Genomic DNA, 17221 nt, shown 5'->3' on the forward strand with positions numbered 1-17221 from the left:
AGATTTTAATTACTAATTTTAAAATAGGTTATTAACAGATTCGATAATCCATAAAGATAAGATAAGATTTGCATATATCCTATCCTTTTACGTTTCATTTGTGAGGTCATATTGAATGAATTGTTATCGTCTTATCGTCTAAAACTGCATCTTTCTCTATTAACTCTGCCAAGGAGCTGTTTTTGAGTCAATCCACCTACCTTAAAATCTTAGTTCAAATGTTACGATTAATAACAATGATGTTTTTTGAAAAAACTTATTTACATATACTTAAAACTTCTAAAAACTCTTCAAAGATATAAGTTTAGAGGTTGATTACATTTTGTTAATTAAAGATAGAAATACATATCATCATGTCACCACAGTCTTTATCGCATATATAATTCAAGGGTCATCGTTATTTTTGAAGCAATTTTTACGTATTGATGAGAAGAATAATGAAAAGATTCTTTAGAATATACTACTTGATAATGTGGAGGCCAGGAATCTTTTATTGATAGGTAATCTTCATATATTAGTGCCCTATATTTCTTGAGGACTAAGATTTTCTTCATAAGCTCAGATTTTTTTTGTTATAAATAATAGGAATATTTTCAGTTAAACTTTTATTGTGTTATAAGAAGAAAAAGGGTTTATTTGTTATCTTCATCCTATGAATATTTTCACATATAACACATTATTCACGTAGAGTTCTATGATGGAAACTAGGTGTTTCCAATTTGTTTTTTTTTTAAAAAAAAATGGTATAATGTTTCGACTTTGCTTATAAAATTTGTATTATATCATTGTTTTACATAATTAAAATATGACCTTTTGAGTCGTTTTTTGTGTTGGTACTGTTTGATTTTTTTCCTTCATATTTTGAAAAGAATCATGTAAAAGAAACGTAAGTGAAAGTTAGAACATGAGAACGTAACATTCATATATTTTTTTTACTTTTTAAAAGACGATTAATTAAGAGAATATAAAATACCACTAGAATAGATAGATATATATATCACATTATTTGACAGTATAAAACAAATTTAGCAATTTACATGATGTAATAAATAATTATTCAAAAAAAAATGGATGAATATACATAACTTGCCACAAAAAATGTAATTTCTTGAAAATGATTTTAATTTTCTAGATATCTATAGAATAAGAAATATTGCAATTAAAAAAGAATGTGGAGCACCACTCATCCTCACCCACCTCCTACAACTAAGAAATAAATATTAATTTTCTCTTCTGCTATTCTATTGGTCAAGATAATAAAAATAATTTTTTGAATGATCCATTGCCATTTGTCAAGCAACTCAGTATATAAATTATGTGTTGCAATTACAGTTTTCTTGTTTTCCCACCACGTAGGTGGTACACATGCTCATCTAATTTGAATTCACGTTAAAAATATTTTGTATTAAAAGATAAAAAAATATTATTTATACTCAGAGTTTAAATAATAAACCTTTAAAAATAAAAAATATTTATAACTTTATCAAAACTTTTTGTTGATAGCGTTGTGATTAATAAAAATATGATACCTATATATATACCGTATGTAGGTACAGAGAGAGATTTAAAGAAAATGACTATTATCAAATGCAATCAATGTACATCAAGTCATATTAATGATTAATTACACTAAACGAAACCTACATCAACACCCTATAGAAATGCACCACAGCATTGTTAACTGTAATTAAAGTTGACCATCCATCAATTTAATATAAGTAAACAACTAAATAGAAAGTTGAGATTCTTGATTACCTAATAATAGAGATTCTTTGACCAAAATCTTGTTTATAAAACACTTAATAATCATTTCTCAAATAATTTTACCAAATAGATACTGTTTCCCCTTAGTTTTGAGAAGTTCATAATTTCATAAAATATTTTTCAAAACAAAGAAATTTTCTTATAGAAGTTTGGCTAAACACCCGGGCCAAGCACATGGATACCATTTGCCAAAATCACAAGTAAACTTGTACCTCAACCAAAAGCAATTTATGAAAAAGGTTGCTTTTGTTTGCATTATGGTATTCAACAATTTATAGTTCAAAGGATACACAGAATTTGACATAAGATGGGATCTCTAAGAAACGGGATAAGGAGATATACCAAATAAAATCACGATACAGAGTCATCTTTGGTAGGAAACACTTTATCCCTCGTAGTAAAACTTCCCAGTAGAAATCTCGATTAGTTAGATGCCTCAAAGTCGATACCAAGTGGAAAATAATAACAAAAAAGAAATAACATAATACACAAGGTAATCAAATGGTATATATACCTTTTCTATCTCGAGGCTTACTCCTGGCCCTGTACGGTATAAAACGTCTCGCCTCGCCTCACACCCGCCTTTTTAAACACTGCTCACAGTACAAGACACTATTATAAACAAACTTACTTGATGCATGAAAGATCAGGAATTACAGTCTAAATGATCATTTACAGTATCGTTTGGGTTGTTTTTGCTCTGCCTGCCTCATAAAATGTCCTCAAACACCTGGCCACTGTTCAGCTAGTCTCGTTCTGTTTTAGTATAAAACCGAAATATACAATTCAAGGAAGAAAAGATTAACGCTACTACACCATTCGGATTCAAATGGATGGATGGTATAGCCATTTGACTTCAGCAAAATAACAGAGAATGCAATCTTCTTGATTGTTGCACGCGTTTTGCCGCGTAGCTTTTAGGTCTTCAATCCATGTACTCATATCAGGTCAACCTTATTCCTTCTAAAGTTCCAACTCCCTATGTATAGAAGGCACTCCTATCTCTTTCTGAATGACTGCATGCAAGATACGAAAGGAATATTACTGAAACTAGAAATATGTGTGTTCCCCCACGATCAACTGTATGATGCAGAGAGGTAGTACACCGGCTTCAACTAGTTAGGATCACTTGACTTGGAAGAAGATAAATCAATTCTCTTAAAATTTGGTCAAGAGGTTCAGAAGTAACAGTTCAACTATTGCCTGCCTAATTAAAGTCCATTTGCCTGCAACAAAACAGTTTGAATCACAACGTTAGTTATCAATTTATTAACTTAAAACAAATAAAAGAACATAGAAGTGCAACATTTGGCACAAATATGACTTATTAGCATAGCATATTTGATCTATACTAGAAGTACCTCCGCAACACAAGACAGTTTTATACTTCATCCATGAAGCAAATAACAAGTGAGTTTAGATACAATTGTTGCAAACATGTTCACTTCCATCACAATTTACTTACTAACATTCCTCCTTCATCCCATTTCAATTTACTTGAATCCTCTCTTTGACTAAAATACTTCTCATTCCCAGGAAATCAATATTATTTCACACATTCTTTACTTGATGTGGAATTTCTTCTACAATATCTCACTTTCATACATTTTTTTATAATATCCCACTTTCATACATTTTAAGAAATACACATGACTGGATCATCCGATTCAAGAGGGAGGGGGTTAAAAGTGCTTACTTTTTATCTGGGAGAGCTACACTTTTTAATTATCAAATATTCAAACTACAAGAATTTCATATGAAAATTGTATAAGAAGAAAAAGGAAATGCAAACCTTGCCAAAAGACAGCTTTATGACTAGATGAACAGTGACAATATAAAAAATAAGTCTCACTTTCCTCTCTTTTTTCTTGCCAAAAATAACCAAAACTTATTCAGGAGCAGCATCTTTTCCTCCATCAACACAACCAATAGCCACTTGAATCGTTTATGCCTGACAGTGAACTATTAAGCTACACGCATCCCAATCTGACACAGGTGAGCAAGTAGAGAAGCAGTGACGACTTTCTAGGCTTATGGATTTAGACAGCTATACTTCATCATACTCCTCAGTTAATATGAACAAGAACTCCAATCTCCGTGGACGATAGGTTATTCCCAACATCAATGACTATCTTTGTATAAGTCAATTCCGACATATATTTTGAATACAGTGTATACAAATGTCCAACATGGAGAAAATTGGAACTTTGTGTTAAGAATGTAAATATTACAAATATAAATTCTTTGTAATATAGATTAGGCATAAATCCATGTAATTTTGCAATGATTTGGAGTAGAAATTACTTTCCTTTCCTTCTATGGATTACGTGTAAATATTATTTAAGTTCCAACATGCTTGACCGAATGATAAAGTAATTTATTCCCAAGATCTCTTTCTTCTCTTTTCTTAACATTATGCACATTAAAAAGTATGAATGTTGACCATTGGTGGGGGCAAGGCAGAAAGAATTATGAGAATGTGTGAAAACACTTGTCTTACACATCACACCTAGGTCTTTTTACGTGAACACTTTACTATGTATATTATTATGTTTCCCGATGTGGGCCCTAACATTAACATAACTATATGCACTTAGCTGATTACATTTAACTAACGGTCTCCTGAGGCTGGAGCATACAAGTGGTATGCACCGAGTTTAATAACTTATAAGAACACCAGTGGAAGACTTAGTGAATATATCTTCCAACTGATCATTTGACCTCATGAATTTCATGACAATGTCTCCTAAGTGTATTTTTCTGCGAGAAAGTGTGGTCCTTCTCCATGTGTTTGGTTCTCATGAAGCACCAGACTCGTCGCAACATGAAGAGCAACTATTTGGTGTGAATGAGTCACAAGTTACAATAAATTATTATTTGATGCTCTTGCTTCTCACTGGATCTAGCAACCTAATTTGTTTATTGATTTCCCAACGCAAATTACTTCAAAGTAAAATACAAATGTAGAAGTCAAACGTCTATTAGAAGATAACCCTACTCAATCTAAAATCTGTGAACTCGGTATTTTCTCATGTACTCAGTTCTCAAAGAATAATCTTCTTCTGAAATTGATTCTATGTATCAAAAAATTATAGATACTTGAATCCCAATGAGTCACATGGAGAGTCTATAAACTAACTTACAACACTCACAAAAAAGATAGACTATTGCATCCCAGTGAGTCACATGGAGAGTCCATTAATTAGTTTACAACATTCACCAAAAAGGCAATATCATCCCGAGTTACTGAGAGGTAACTCAACCAACCTACCAACCACCTATATCTTGCAGGGTCACTAAAAGGACTAATATGGACCTAGTAGAAGCTTAACATTTGGATCCATAAGAGTGTCAATGGGTCTAAAACAAGAATGTCTAGAGCATACTAACACTGGAGATGAAAATATCTTATCTGGACTGAGCGGCCTGAATACCAAAGAAGTACCCAATTTGTCTAGATCCATAGTCCAGAAGTGCCAAAAGAAGTGTTAGTTCAATTCAGTAATGTGTAGACTAAGAAAGAGATAAGAACTCTCTAGAACAAAAATTGAAGTTGAAATTAGAAAAGATCTGTGAATTCCTTCAAATTAACGATTGCTTATCACCACCTATAATAGGTGTAAGATTTACTATACGAAAACTAAACATATGCCAGGAAGTTATAAATGATTGTGTGCTACATGTGGCCCCTCCTTGACCTTAGTGAGATGCACTTATTGACATGAGTTTCTTATCCATATTACGATTTTCCAAATAAGTGAGCTTGACTTGTTGATATCCTTGTTTGAATTATCATTAATATCCAACACTTCCTCTCAAGTCGGAACATATATATAAATCATATGCACAAAACTTCTTAGAAATGTTTTCACTCCTAGTCCTATGAGGAACCTTTCTAAAGATAGCTGGTAGTAGTAGCTTAGCTGAGCCAAAGGGTGTACGATAATTTCTTTAGAGATAACCTTCTCCAAAACAAGGTGGTACCTATCTCTAAATTTTTTTAGTTCTTTTATGAAAACTGGATTGGAAGCTATAACTGATGTTGCTTGATTATCACAATAAAACATTGTTTCTTTAATGTCTACAAACTTCAATTTTCAATGTACGTAAAAGGCTAAAAAATACCCTTAACCTATTAGAAATGGTTCAAAAATCCCTCCTTCCACCTATTGGCTGAAAAATGCGCTTAACATTTTCTTTAGGTTCAAAAACTCCCTTTAGTTAAGGGAAATATGACATGGAATTTCACTAAACAAGTGGCCAATTTTCGTTGGTCCACATAATTCTTTTATCAAGTAAAAACACTCCCACCCAACCCAACACCTAAACGTGTTTTCACTGGCAATTTAGGCCTTTTCTCATTCTTTCTTTCTCTGCTTTATTTTTTCAAAAAACAACTTTCAACTCCCAAAAAAAATAGATAAATTGGTAAAACAGCATCTCATTGACTGGTATGCAGATGCATTGACCAAGTTACGACACCCACAACAAAAGCAAAGTTTTTTTAAAGGTAACAATGGCATAGTCCAACTTCCTAACTAGCCTTTGGTAACTTTTAGGATTTGTCATGGTTTCCCCTGATCTGATAACAGTTTACTGTTCAGGCCATCATACTATCAGCAGGCTTCCAATCCATAACTATGTATTTACAGGTATCTAGTACATACTTTTGTTGTGAAATAAGATTGTATCTTCATCGGGACTCAAAATACCAAGAAAATATTTTAGAAGTCTTAAATTCTTATCTGCAAATGACTTTTTAGATATTTTTTTGTTGGATGATTCTCTCATGATCATTGCATGTAATAGCTATGCCATCTATATATACCAACAGATAAACAGATTCACCAGGTACGACAGAAGAATGCTGGGCGAACTACTTCAGAAGAAAGTAGGACTAGGACCAATCACCGCTGAACACAAGATTAAGATAGAGAAGCTAAAAATGGGATGTCTCAATCTACCTTTTTCTTAAAGCATCTATCTTTCTTCTTCTGACAGAATTTGGTCAAGGCTGCTTCTCTGGCAAGTTTAGAAGGATCTGTCGTGTTTCCACAACCAATGCCGCTGGCATCACCACTTTCATTTTTGCCAGCTAACCCATTATCACTTTCCCCATTTGTTCCTCCAGCATTTATAGCTGTGCAGCTTCCATCCTGCACATTGCTTCCACGGTTACTTCCCGAAGCACTTCTGTTCAAACTGTGTATCTCAGGGTTCCCTTCACAAGGCCTAGATAGAATGTTGAATGAAACACAACTTGGGCCACCGGCAGTTAGTTTCTTCAATGAGAAATCTACATGGGTGGAAGTGCAATCTTGATCTACGTCATGGAAGTGATAATGGTGGTGGTGCTGATGAGGGTGCTGGATGTCAGTGAGAGAGCCTCGCAGAACAAGTCTGTCTGCAGCTTGCATGTCACAAGGTTTAAGCTTAACTTGTGGCACTTGCTGATTGGAGATTCTGAAATCAATATTCACAGGATTGAAAGCTGATGATGAGTGCAAACCCTTAATTGTTGATGTTGCTTCTGCCTTGTCTCTAGAAAGTAATGGTTCCTCAGAAATCTTGTTAGTGGTGGACCCCTTATCTATAATATTGCCAGTTCCACTTGAGCTCGGATGTAGAAATTTCTCATCTGTATGAGTTGGAATATCGCATACTGATTCTTTCTTGGCAATTTCTTGGCCATTATTAATTATAGAACTGCCAAGCGTAATCCCATTAGGAGTCCTTGTAGGGTTTGAGGATGAATTATACCTGCAAAATGGTCCACCATGGAGCAAAAGGTAAATTGCTGAAAGTGCCCCATCCAACAAAGGAAATCAGCACAGCTCTAATAAAAAATTTAGAAAGAGCATAACTAGTAACTATTGTCTCCAAACCTTGAGAAAGCTGAAAGATCTGATCTTCTCAAAACACTAAGATCATCTTGAGCACCTTTTTCGGGTAGTTTTAGCATTTTCAAACTTGGCTCTTTAGATTCACCAATGGATAAATTATTGATTTCTAATAACTGCACAGCTTTGTTCAACCTTCTACTGTTGGTCCGAGGATGAGCTGTCTCAGCAGTCACATCATGATATTCTGTCGATGGAACATTACCATCTAGACTTTCCTGGTGTTGATCCATCTTCAAACTGCTTGGGTTGGAATTTATTGCCAGCAGGGTCTTATGTTCTGCATCAACAAGTTTGACTGGAACCTGAATTGCATTTTCAGGTTGTAACTTCTGATTTCTAGGTATGCCCTTGAGGGAGGGTTTTTTTGCAATGTAATCTTCAATGGAACACATGATAGATACGTTTCAGTCAACGAAGAGACAATAAGCCAGAGAGAAAAAGATTAGAAATACTCATTACCAGGATGTTCTTCTTCTTCTTGGCATTTCCTTTTGGCATTTCTCTGTGCATTCTTGTAAGCAGCAATTTCTGCCTTTGAACTAACAACCTGTGCACAAGTGCTGTCTGGACACACAGGTACCTGATTCAATGGAGAAACTGCCTGAGAGCTAACAGCTTCAACAGCTTGCTTTGTCCAGGAATTCTGCAAAATACAAATTTCAGACTCAGAAAAGAAATGTTATACAAATCATTCTGTACTTCTATGGTCTTTAAGCCTTGGAATTTTGATGCTTAACAGGGATATCATAATTGAACTATTATATTGAACGTGATGACAATGTGTCTAAAAAAACACATTGAATTTTGGAGTCCTCCTTCCTTCCCCTAAGAAACTTAAATAAGCATTGTTTGATTGCTCAGACATATAAACTTATCTCTGTCACTGTTAAAGAATGACAAAAGTCCCACATTGGTGATTTATGAGATGGGTGGACTCTGTATCAGGCATGAGCAATCCTCATCCCTTTAAACTAGTTTTTGGGGTGTGAGTTAGGCCTAAGACCTAATTTTACATGGTATTGAGCAGGACCTATCTCAACATGGTCCAGTAACCAATAAAAGGGCTAGTTCATTTGTTCATAATTTATAACTAACTCGAATATTTTTTATTTCTTTTTACTCAATTTCAGAAAAAAAAAATAGATAAAAAGAGGGGCAAAGTGTTACAGAAAGAACTCTGCTCGATTTTCTAGTCCACCTATAAGAGGAGATCATATGAAAAACGTCGAAGAGAAGGAACGAGAAAAACCAAAATATTCTTACTCAAACATTAAGTACTGTAATTTACAACTCTTCTTTATATAGTAATCGATGGATCCCCAAAATTAAAATTGACCACCCACAAATGTTAAGCACTTAGCATGAGGTGGGGCGTTAAAGAATGACAAAAATATCATATTGGTAATTAATGAGATGGGTGTACTCCTTCTAAAGCTTGCACTATCATCCTCCCTTTGAGCTAACTTTTGGGATGTGATGGACTAACCAATGGATTCTAACTCAAATGGATGTTGTACAATTCTACCTCGTTTGTTTGCTGCGAGAGTTGGTGTTCTAAATGTGTCAGCATATGTCTCCGACTCTCGTCTATATGTACAAATCGATAGAATCTTTTGGAAAAAGAAAAGGAAGTCATTTCAATTATCTAATGGTTCAAATAACTATGAAACAGTAAACCTAGCTTATTTTCGAGGTTGCTGTTATCATGTGTTATCTTCTGCATGTAAATAAATGACAATAAGCTAAACGGCAGATTTTGCACAATGTCCTTTTACTTCTAGGGAATCCAAATGGCAATACCTGTGTGCCACTTCCATCCTCACTGCCTTTACCAACATTTAGGCCATACCGCCCATTATCTTCCCCGTCATTGCTACCGCTGTTGTTTTCAGACTTCTCACTGCTTTTTGATTTTATAGATTTTTGGGTTTGAGTACCGCTTTCGCTCCCGCTTCCACTAGACTGAGAAAATGAGAATAAATTAATCATGGTATAACACAAAAACACTGGGAAGAAAAAGAAATGGCATATTACACATAACGAAAGAAACAGCGAATAACTAGACAAACAGCCCACCAACAAATAAGCAGACTCTATCTCCATAACAAACAACTACTGTATTTAGGTATATTGATGGACATCAATGCATCAGCCGTCCTTTTTACACCAAGACGCTAACAAGAAAAAAGGATATTGAGAGTGATGGTGTCTCACACTATGGCATCTTCTCCACACGTGCTGCCACAGGTTCTTAAGCTCATTCTTCCGTATAGGTTTCACCAGGAAGTCAAGTGCACCTTTTGACAAACACTTGAAGACTATATCCATTGAATCATGAGATGACATCACTGCACATGGCCCTTATCAGTCATCATGTGTAGCGGTATAACAGTATCAATTCAAATTAAACATGGCATAGTAAGAGTTTTACAATAGAAGAACTGGCAGAACAGCAGGGGTTACTTACTGATAACAGGAACAGTCTTGCGTGTGTAGTGGCTCATGATTTTGGTAAGGAGACCTAAGCCTGACAAGCAAGGCATTACAACCTCTGTCAACACTATATCAATGTGATTGGTCAGGTTTTCCAGGATCTTCCAAGCTTGCAATCCATTGGCTGCTTCTATAACTGCAAATATCAAAGTTTAATTAGATGATAAAGACAATAAAGATGGGAAGAGAGAAACCAGACAAAAGATATTTACAACAAATACAGCAGATAGAAGTCAAGAACTGAAAGTGTAATAAAAAGGGAAAAGCATAGAGAACCACTTAGGAGAACTGTGGTAAAATCTCCGATGAACAAGTCACTGAAACTATGCACAAGTTGCTTTGACCAAATACCACAAAAATGAAACTTGAAACTTCATATTAAGTTGAAGTGAAAATATGTATCTATTTGAACACCATGATTAATGATTTCTGCTGTCAACGTACTGACAAGATTCATAATAGAAACAGATTAGATGACCACGACCTATTTATATATTAATTTACACAGCCAAATTAACCTAGGGAATGGAACTAAGTTGCTACATAAGTAAAAGGATGTCAGCAGCTATTCATGTAGAGTTGCTGCTGGCTCCCTTCAAATAACTCTGAGTACAAGATATGGCATGAGGTTAGCAGCATCTGAAATGAGCATAACAAGCCATACAATAATAAAGACATTTTTAATAAATCAAAATTTTATTGATGTCCTGGGGACTGGGGACAATATGCAATAAGTTGACAACTAGAAAACCTACATCAAAATATGCTTCTCTTAAAATGATAAACCAATCATCCATACAAATGGAAACCTCGTGGTACATAAAAAATTAACAAAAGGCATGCCCAAATATGCATAAAATCATATTTCATTCTTTCAAATGTTCTCCTATTTCTTTTCCTCCAAAGAACCCATATAAGTGCCAAAGGAGCAACATTACAAGTTTCACATCTCCTTCTCCTCCCAAAAATATCCAGCTATGTTTGATGTTCATCACTACCCATTGTACACCAAACGTGTCTAGGACAGTCTACCCCAACTTATCAGGTACCCTGCTATGTACCCGAGTGCTTACACATGAAGCACTAACTGATATATGATTTGGTTTGTTTTCTCACATTTCTACCACTAGTATTACATACTAGCCAGCGTTCATGCAAATAAGTGGAGATTCCTTGGTGCTCTAGCTATTCATGCTGCCGTAAACGAAAAATTATGATCCCCATTTTTAGAGCCATGCATATAACGACTTTGCCAAAAAGAGGACACTCTCCTTTCCTTTCTATCTCCACATGTCATGGTCCAATTAGGTGATATGCTGTTGTACCTCCCAATTCTGTAGGTTTCTTCTAAATCCTGAATCCCATTATTCTTTTCCTCTCTGTTCCTCATAGACCTGGCTGTGGCCTCCCTCTAAACAGAGATGAGAAAACCCATAAGGTAACTGAAACTTAGACAATACGACCACATCACCTCTATCTACAACGATAACAACATACCCAATGTAGTCCCACAAGTAGAGTCTTGAGAGGGGTAGTGTGTACGCAACCGTCTACCTTGTGGAGGTAGAGATGTTGTTTCCGATAGACCCTCGGCTCAAGTAAAGCATAACATCACCTCTATCTCTAGAAGCTCATTATGCACTCATTGCCAATCTTGCAAGTGACTCCGTCATTGAACACCTCCTGTTCCTTCCTATTGCTTCTCCAAAATTTGCACCCATAAAGTGTAGTGATGCTGCCAGCGGCCAGCCCTTTATCCCCTTTCTGCGCATCGTATTTGTCTGTGTATCATCCTTCATGACATCTTTCCTCATTCCAAAGTCCATACCCACTTCCGAAATAGTGTTATTCTGAAAGTATTAAACTCATTTACTCTAAACCATCCATACTTGATGGGTGATGTGACCACATTACTATTCGGCAAATGAATTTCTCTCATCCCATCATTGTTGTCCCATAAGAGGTTCTTGTGGAGTTTTCCAATAACAATAACTGTGCATAAGGACATATAATAAGTCGAATTGCTTGATAACGTATCTTAATCAACGTTATGTTCCTTTAAACAAATATATCTTCTATCACTCCTCCGGTCACTTCTCAATTCTTTCAATTGATGTTTTCCAAACAGTGTGTTATGCACCAAGCATAACCCTGAATAGGTTGTCGAGATTACTCCTTTCTTGCAAGTTGCAACAGGACACATATCCTAGCTCCTCAGCATTCTCCGTCTCTCTCACAGAGATAATCTCGCACTTGTTAAGGAAACCTGATATCACCTATAATCAATTAATATTAGACTCAAAATGGATACTACAGTACTGTGAATCACAGAACACCAGGGTATCATCCACAAACAACACGTGAAAGACATTTGACAGTATTATTTCCACCAATACTGCCTTGAAACATTTAAGTGGACCCTTTTACCGCTTGGTCTATCATCTTGCTCATATCTCCATAACTAGACTGAACAATATAAACAATCACAGATATTTATCCCAACCTCCTGATATTCCAAATAAACCACATGGAACCCCATCCACTAAGACCAAAGTTCATTATGATCTATTTGATCCATCTTCTTCACTTTCCCCACCCCATATGTTTTGCATTACGAAGTCCAGGAAGTTCCAATTCACATGATCATCATTTGAGATGCACTTAGGCCTTGAAACACGGCCTCCCCTCGCTTACTGTAGACACTAAGGTGCTTAGTTGTGCTCCTTCATCACCCATAAACTATCTTGGCATAATACATAAATATGCCCTTCAACTTTACCTCATTCTATATTTATGCCTTCCAACTATAATTATGCACAAGTAGACACTCACACTTGTATAAAATTGAACAAATAGACACACACGTCTACGTGGCAATTTGCGTCCTACGTGGTATCCGGTGTTTATTATGCCACATGGACTCGTGTGTCTACTTGTTCAATTTTATAGAAGTTTAAGTGCCTATTTGTGCACTCTCAAAGTTGGAGGGTATAAATGTGAAATGAGGTAAAGTTAAAGGGCATATTTATATATTATGCCAACTATCTATAATAGTTAAAAATGTCAGCAGTGAAATTTTAGTCATTAGAATCAAGAATCAAAATTTTGGAATAAGGAAACTAGCACCAGAAAACATGAAACCGCATCTTTTCATCTATATCAGAAAACATGAAACGGCATATTTTCATCTATATCAGAAATTTAAGATGGTTTTTCATCTTGATTGATATGATTTTTACTTCATATATTACGCCTAACTAAACTCATCTGCTTTCTTTAATACAAATAGTTATTTGTGCTTGTAATTGTTTTCCTTTACATTACACATTTATTTTTTATTTTCTTTATTAGTGTTTTCTCCATTTAAACCACATAATTCAAATCTGTTTTGCAACTAAATCTCCAAAAGAGGTTGGTGCTCGTTAGGGCTTTTCGCTTTTGACTACTCTGATTTTCATCAGGTTTACATCCACTTGCAATACCACTATGCATCAGGTGATAAAAATTCGGACAAATATACGGTAAATGACACCTCAAACTCCTACCTTTAAGTACCCATTGTCATAAGTAATATCCGATTGCTCTGCAAATACTCATAACCAGAAATTAAAACAAACTCAGATGTACAGTCTGGCTCATCTTTTTGTCCATCGTATTTGATTCTTGCAAGCTAGAGTTGATCGGACAAAAGGAAAGGCTGAAAGCTATGCAGATACAAGGACAAGCTAGGTGTTTATCAAAATAGTCAAATGTTATCTATTTGCTAATAGTCCATCGAGCTAAACCCCAAACTAGACAAAAAGAAAAGAACAAACCTTCATAATTGCAATTTCGAAGTAAAGCAGAGACGACATGTCGTGTAGAATCATCATTCTCCACCAGCAGCACTTTAACGGAGGTGACATGAAGAAATTGTTGCCAACAGACTGCTGTAACTTGACAATATTGTTGTTCTTGCAATTTCAAACCTCGTTGAGCTTGCAACGTGATCTCCCTCCCTCCTATCTTGTTATTACTAATCATATTAATTTTCAACTCATTATCCTTAACTACATTTATCCCCTCATGAGAAATTCCAATTCCATCTCCGATAACCTTTTCCTCATCCAAACATTTTTGGTCTTCATCGCCAACGATTTTCATTGAAACACTCCCTGTCATCCAGATCTAAAACTACTGATGATAAGGAAGATGTCACACAACATAACCTTTCCTAAATCCTTGTCAACTAAAACAAACTCCGCATTTCTTCTTCTTCAAAACCACAAATTCTTCATATATAAACCCTATCATACCTATTCCACATCAGAAACGTTAAATCAATCAATTAAATAGCAAAAATCTAAATTAAACCTAAAAACAACAATAATAATCTAGTGTAGTTTCAAAAACAGATAACTACAACAAAACAATACGATAATCGAGATACGAAAACAATACTATTAAATCTTACCTTTAAACAAAATTTCATCAGAAAAGCACTTACTAAAATTGCTTTTGCCACCGGAATTCCGTTAAACCGAGCAAAAAATAAAGCAACGGCGTCATGAAAATTGAATTGAAGCTATAATTAGCGATGAATTTTGCAGAAAATTAAAGATAGAGTTGAGATTTGTTTTATCCAGAAAAAAAACAAGAGGGCTTTTTGCAGGAGATTTTGATTGTATGGAACACTTTACTATATCCACGGAAAGTTTAGGCGGAACAATTGTAGTTGATGACGTGGATGAAATGTAGGTCCCACCGGGGCCACGTAGGATGAGATTGTTCCACGTCAGGTAGAATCTAAAGAAGGAAGCTCGACGGCTGCTGCCGAATCGCGACAGATTTTGTTGGAGAACACGTGGCAAACGATGAATATTTTTCCGTTTCAATTTATTTGCTTGAGATTGATTATATACGAAAATTTAAAATAATAAATACTCCCTTCGATCATCTCTATGTGGTTTGCACGCTCTTAAAAAGCAATAAATTGAAAAAAAAAATACTATATTACTGCCTATTAAATAAATATGACTCATCTAAATGGGAAAAAATGAATTAATATTTAATGGCAAAAGCAAAATAAAATTACTTTTTGATTTTTCAAATTAAACAATTAAAATTGGACAATTATGTTTAATATATTAAACAAGTAAAAATAAACAAACGGATTAATACTTTAAATCTCGTAGGACTAAGCTAAAGAAATGTTGACGGTTAATGATTCATGACAAAATGTAAGACTATTTTATCCTGCTTTTGGTTATAGATATTAAGTAGACGTGAGATTATTTATTTCATCATATATGTCTTTTTGATGAAAAAATTATTCTCCATGTAAATGATAAAAATAACTTATCACAATATAAATTATCTCGAAATAATTAATTTCGATATAACTTATTTTCAACCTATAATATGAAAAAATCAGAAGTAAACCATTAACAAAAAGAAATAAGACAATTTTTTTATAGACGAAGAAGTAAATGAAAACATCAATGTCAATTTCAGTGTACCTTGCCATATGCCAATAGTAAAATGAATAGACGGTTCTGACGGCGTCTAAATTTTGTATAGAAGTTACACAAATACCCTTTGAACATTGAGAAAATCGTGTGGCTAGGCAAAAATATCTAAAAATATCTGCATGGATAACGGGCTTTTTCATACATACACGAAAACAGGAGAATTTCATGTACCTATTTGTCTAATTGAATCTCATCCGTTGAATTGTTAATCATCCATTTGTCCATCATCATCAAAGTTTTCATGTAAAAATTTTTACTAATTTGACAGATAATAATTCTTCGTTGAAAATAAAAGAAATTATTATTCAACATATATTATTTAGGTGATTGAATGTCACCTAACATTATGTCATCGTGAAAATTTATACGATCAATTCTAATCTTCTAAAAGAAAATGATCATTTTATGTTTAATAATATGCTCTTATCGATTTGGTGGTTTTATATATATATATATATATATATATATATATATATATATTCAGTTGAGTTCATTGTTTACTTTTTTAAAATCGAAATACAATATAATTTTAAGTAGCATTTTATAGGTTGTTAGTTCCCCTACAAGCATCTATATGCAAGTTGTCAGTATTATTGCTAGGTACATAGTAATAAATTTTATTCAGACACTTAATTACGGTCTAAACACATGAATCCCTAATAAGGTATTTTTATATGTAAATTAATTTCAATTTAAATTTTTAAAATTTTTTATTCATATATTTAATAACATTAAAAGAATTAACTATCGATAACATGATGTTTGACCATTAATTATAAACAATATTTCTATAATTCCAGCACCACATTAGTAATCTTGAAATCACATTACTATAATTTGTTAGCGAAATTTAAGTAATATATTTTTCTTTTATAACAGATGAATTTGGGTGTTATTTTCTTTAATTTTAGATGGTTTTGTATTTTGACTATTTTTTAGAAAGATGTAATTTAATGAATAACTTGATCATATCATCATTGGCCATGTATATAAAGTAGGCAATATGTCAAAAAAATTGTTACTAGTGAATCAAAAGACACATTAAAATTTGAATAACTCATATTTGGAAAATCTAATTGATTAACGACTTGTCCGTTATAATTCTATTATTCACCTTATAATTTTTTCTAATTTTTTTTTAAAGAAAAATGAAAAATAAATTTAATAACACAATTCTTCGGGGTGATCCAGTGGTTTGGTCTTGGAACTTTTATATTGGAAGTCTCAAGTTCGAAACCCTTAGCCCTCGAAAGCAAGGGGTTTGCCTTCTGAGTCAAGCTCGTATCCAGTGAGCTATTGCATAGGAGCATATTATTAAACTTATCTATTTTTTATAATACGATGATTAGTTGTTCACGATCTAATTATACCTATCATTATTTTCGAGATTAATATAATCAATATTTTATTCAATCATAACTAACATCACAATCATAAACATATGACATAATTAAGAAAAAAGTTTAGTCAAATACTAAAAGACAGAGGCATTGCTTGTTTACCTAACTTGTGTCTACGTCAAATACAATGTTTAAATGTATAAACATAGCT

At 34.0% G+C, this 17221-nt stretch overlaps 1 protein-coding gene across 2 annotated transcripts; it reads right to left on the reverse strand.

Annotated features, from left to right (window-relative positions):
- Positions 1 to 2079: 2079 nt before the first annotated feature.
- Positions 2080 to 14826, reverse strand: LOC107002515 (two-component response regulator-like APRR7). Of its 2 annotated transcripts, XR_003574834.1 has the most exons (10): positions 14614 to 14826; positions 13976 to 14455; positions 10135 to 10296; positions 9882 to 10015; positions 9468 to 9629; positions 8127 to 8310; positions 7650 to 8043; positions 6729 to 7524; positions 2441 to 2990; positions 2080 to 2357 (listed from the first exon to the last, which is right to left on the reverse strand). XR_003574834.1 is itself a non-coding variant. In XM_015200569.2 (9 exons), the coding sequence occupies exons 2-9, from the start codon at positions 14319 to 14321 to the stop codon at positions 2976 to 2978; spliced, it is 2193 nt and encodes a 730-aa protein (XP_015056055.1). In that variant the 5' UTR covers positions 14322 to 14455; positions 14614 to 14826; the 3' UTR covers positions 2207 to 2975. The 2 variants fall into 2 exon arrangements, 1 of the variants encoding a protein (XP_015056055.1); XM_015200569.2 differs by having other exon boundaries at positions 2207 to 2990.
- Between the last annotated feature and the right edge of the window lie 2395 nt (positions 14827 to 17221).

Source organism: Solanum pennellii, chromosome 10 (assembly GCF_001406875.1).
Source record: "Solanum pennellii chromosome 10, SPENNV200".
Lineage (NCBI taxonomy): Eukaryota > Viridiplantae > Streptophyta > Magnoliopsida > Solanales > Solanaceae > Solanum > Solanum pennellii.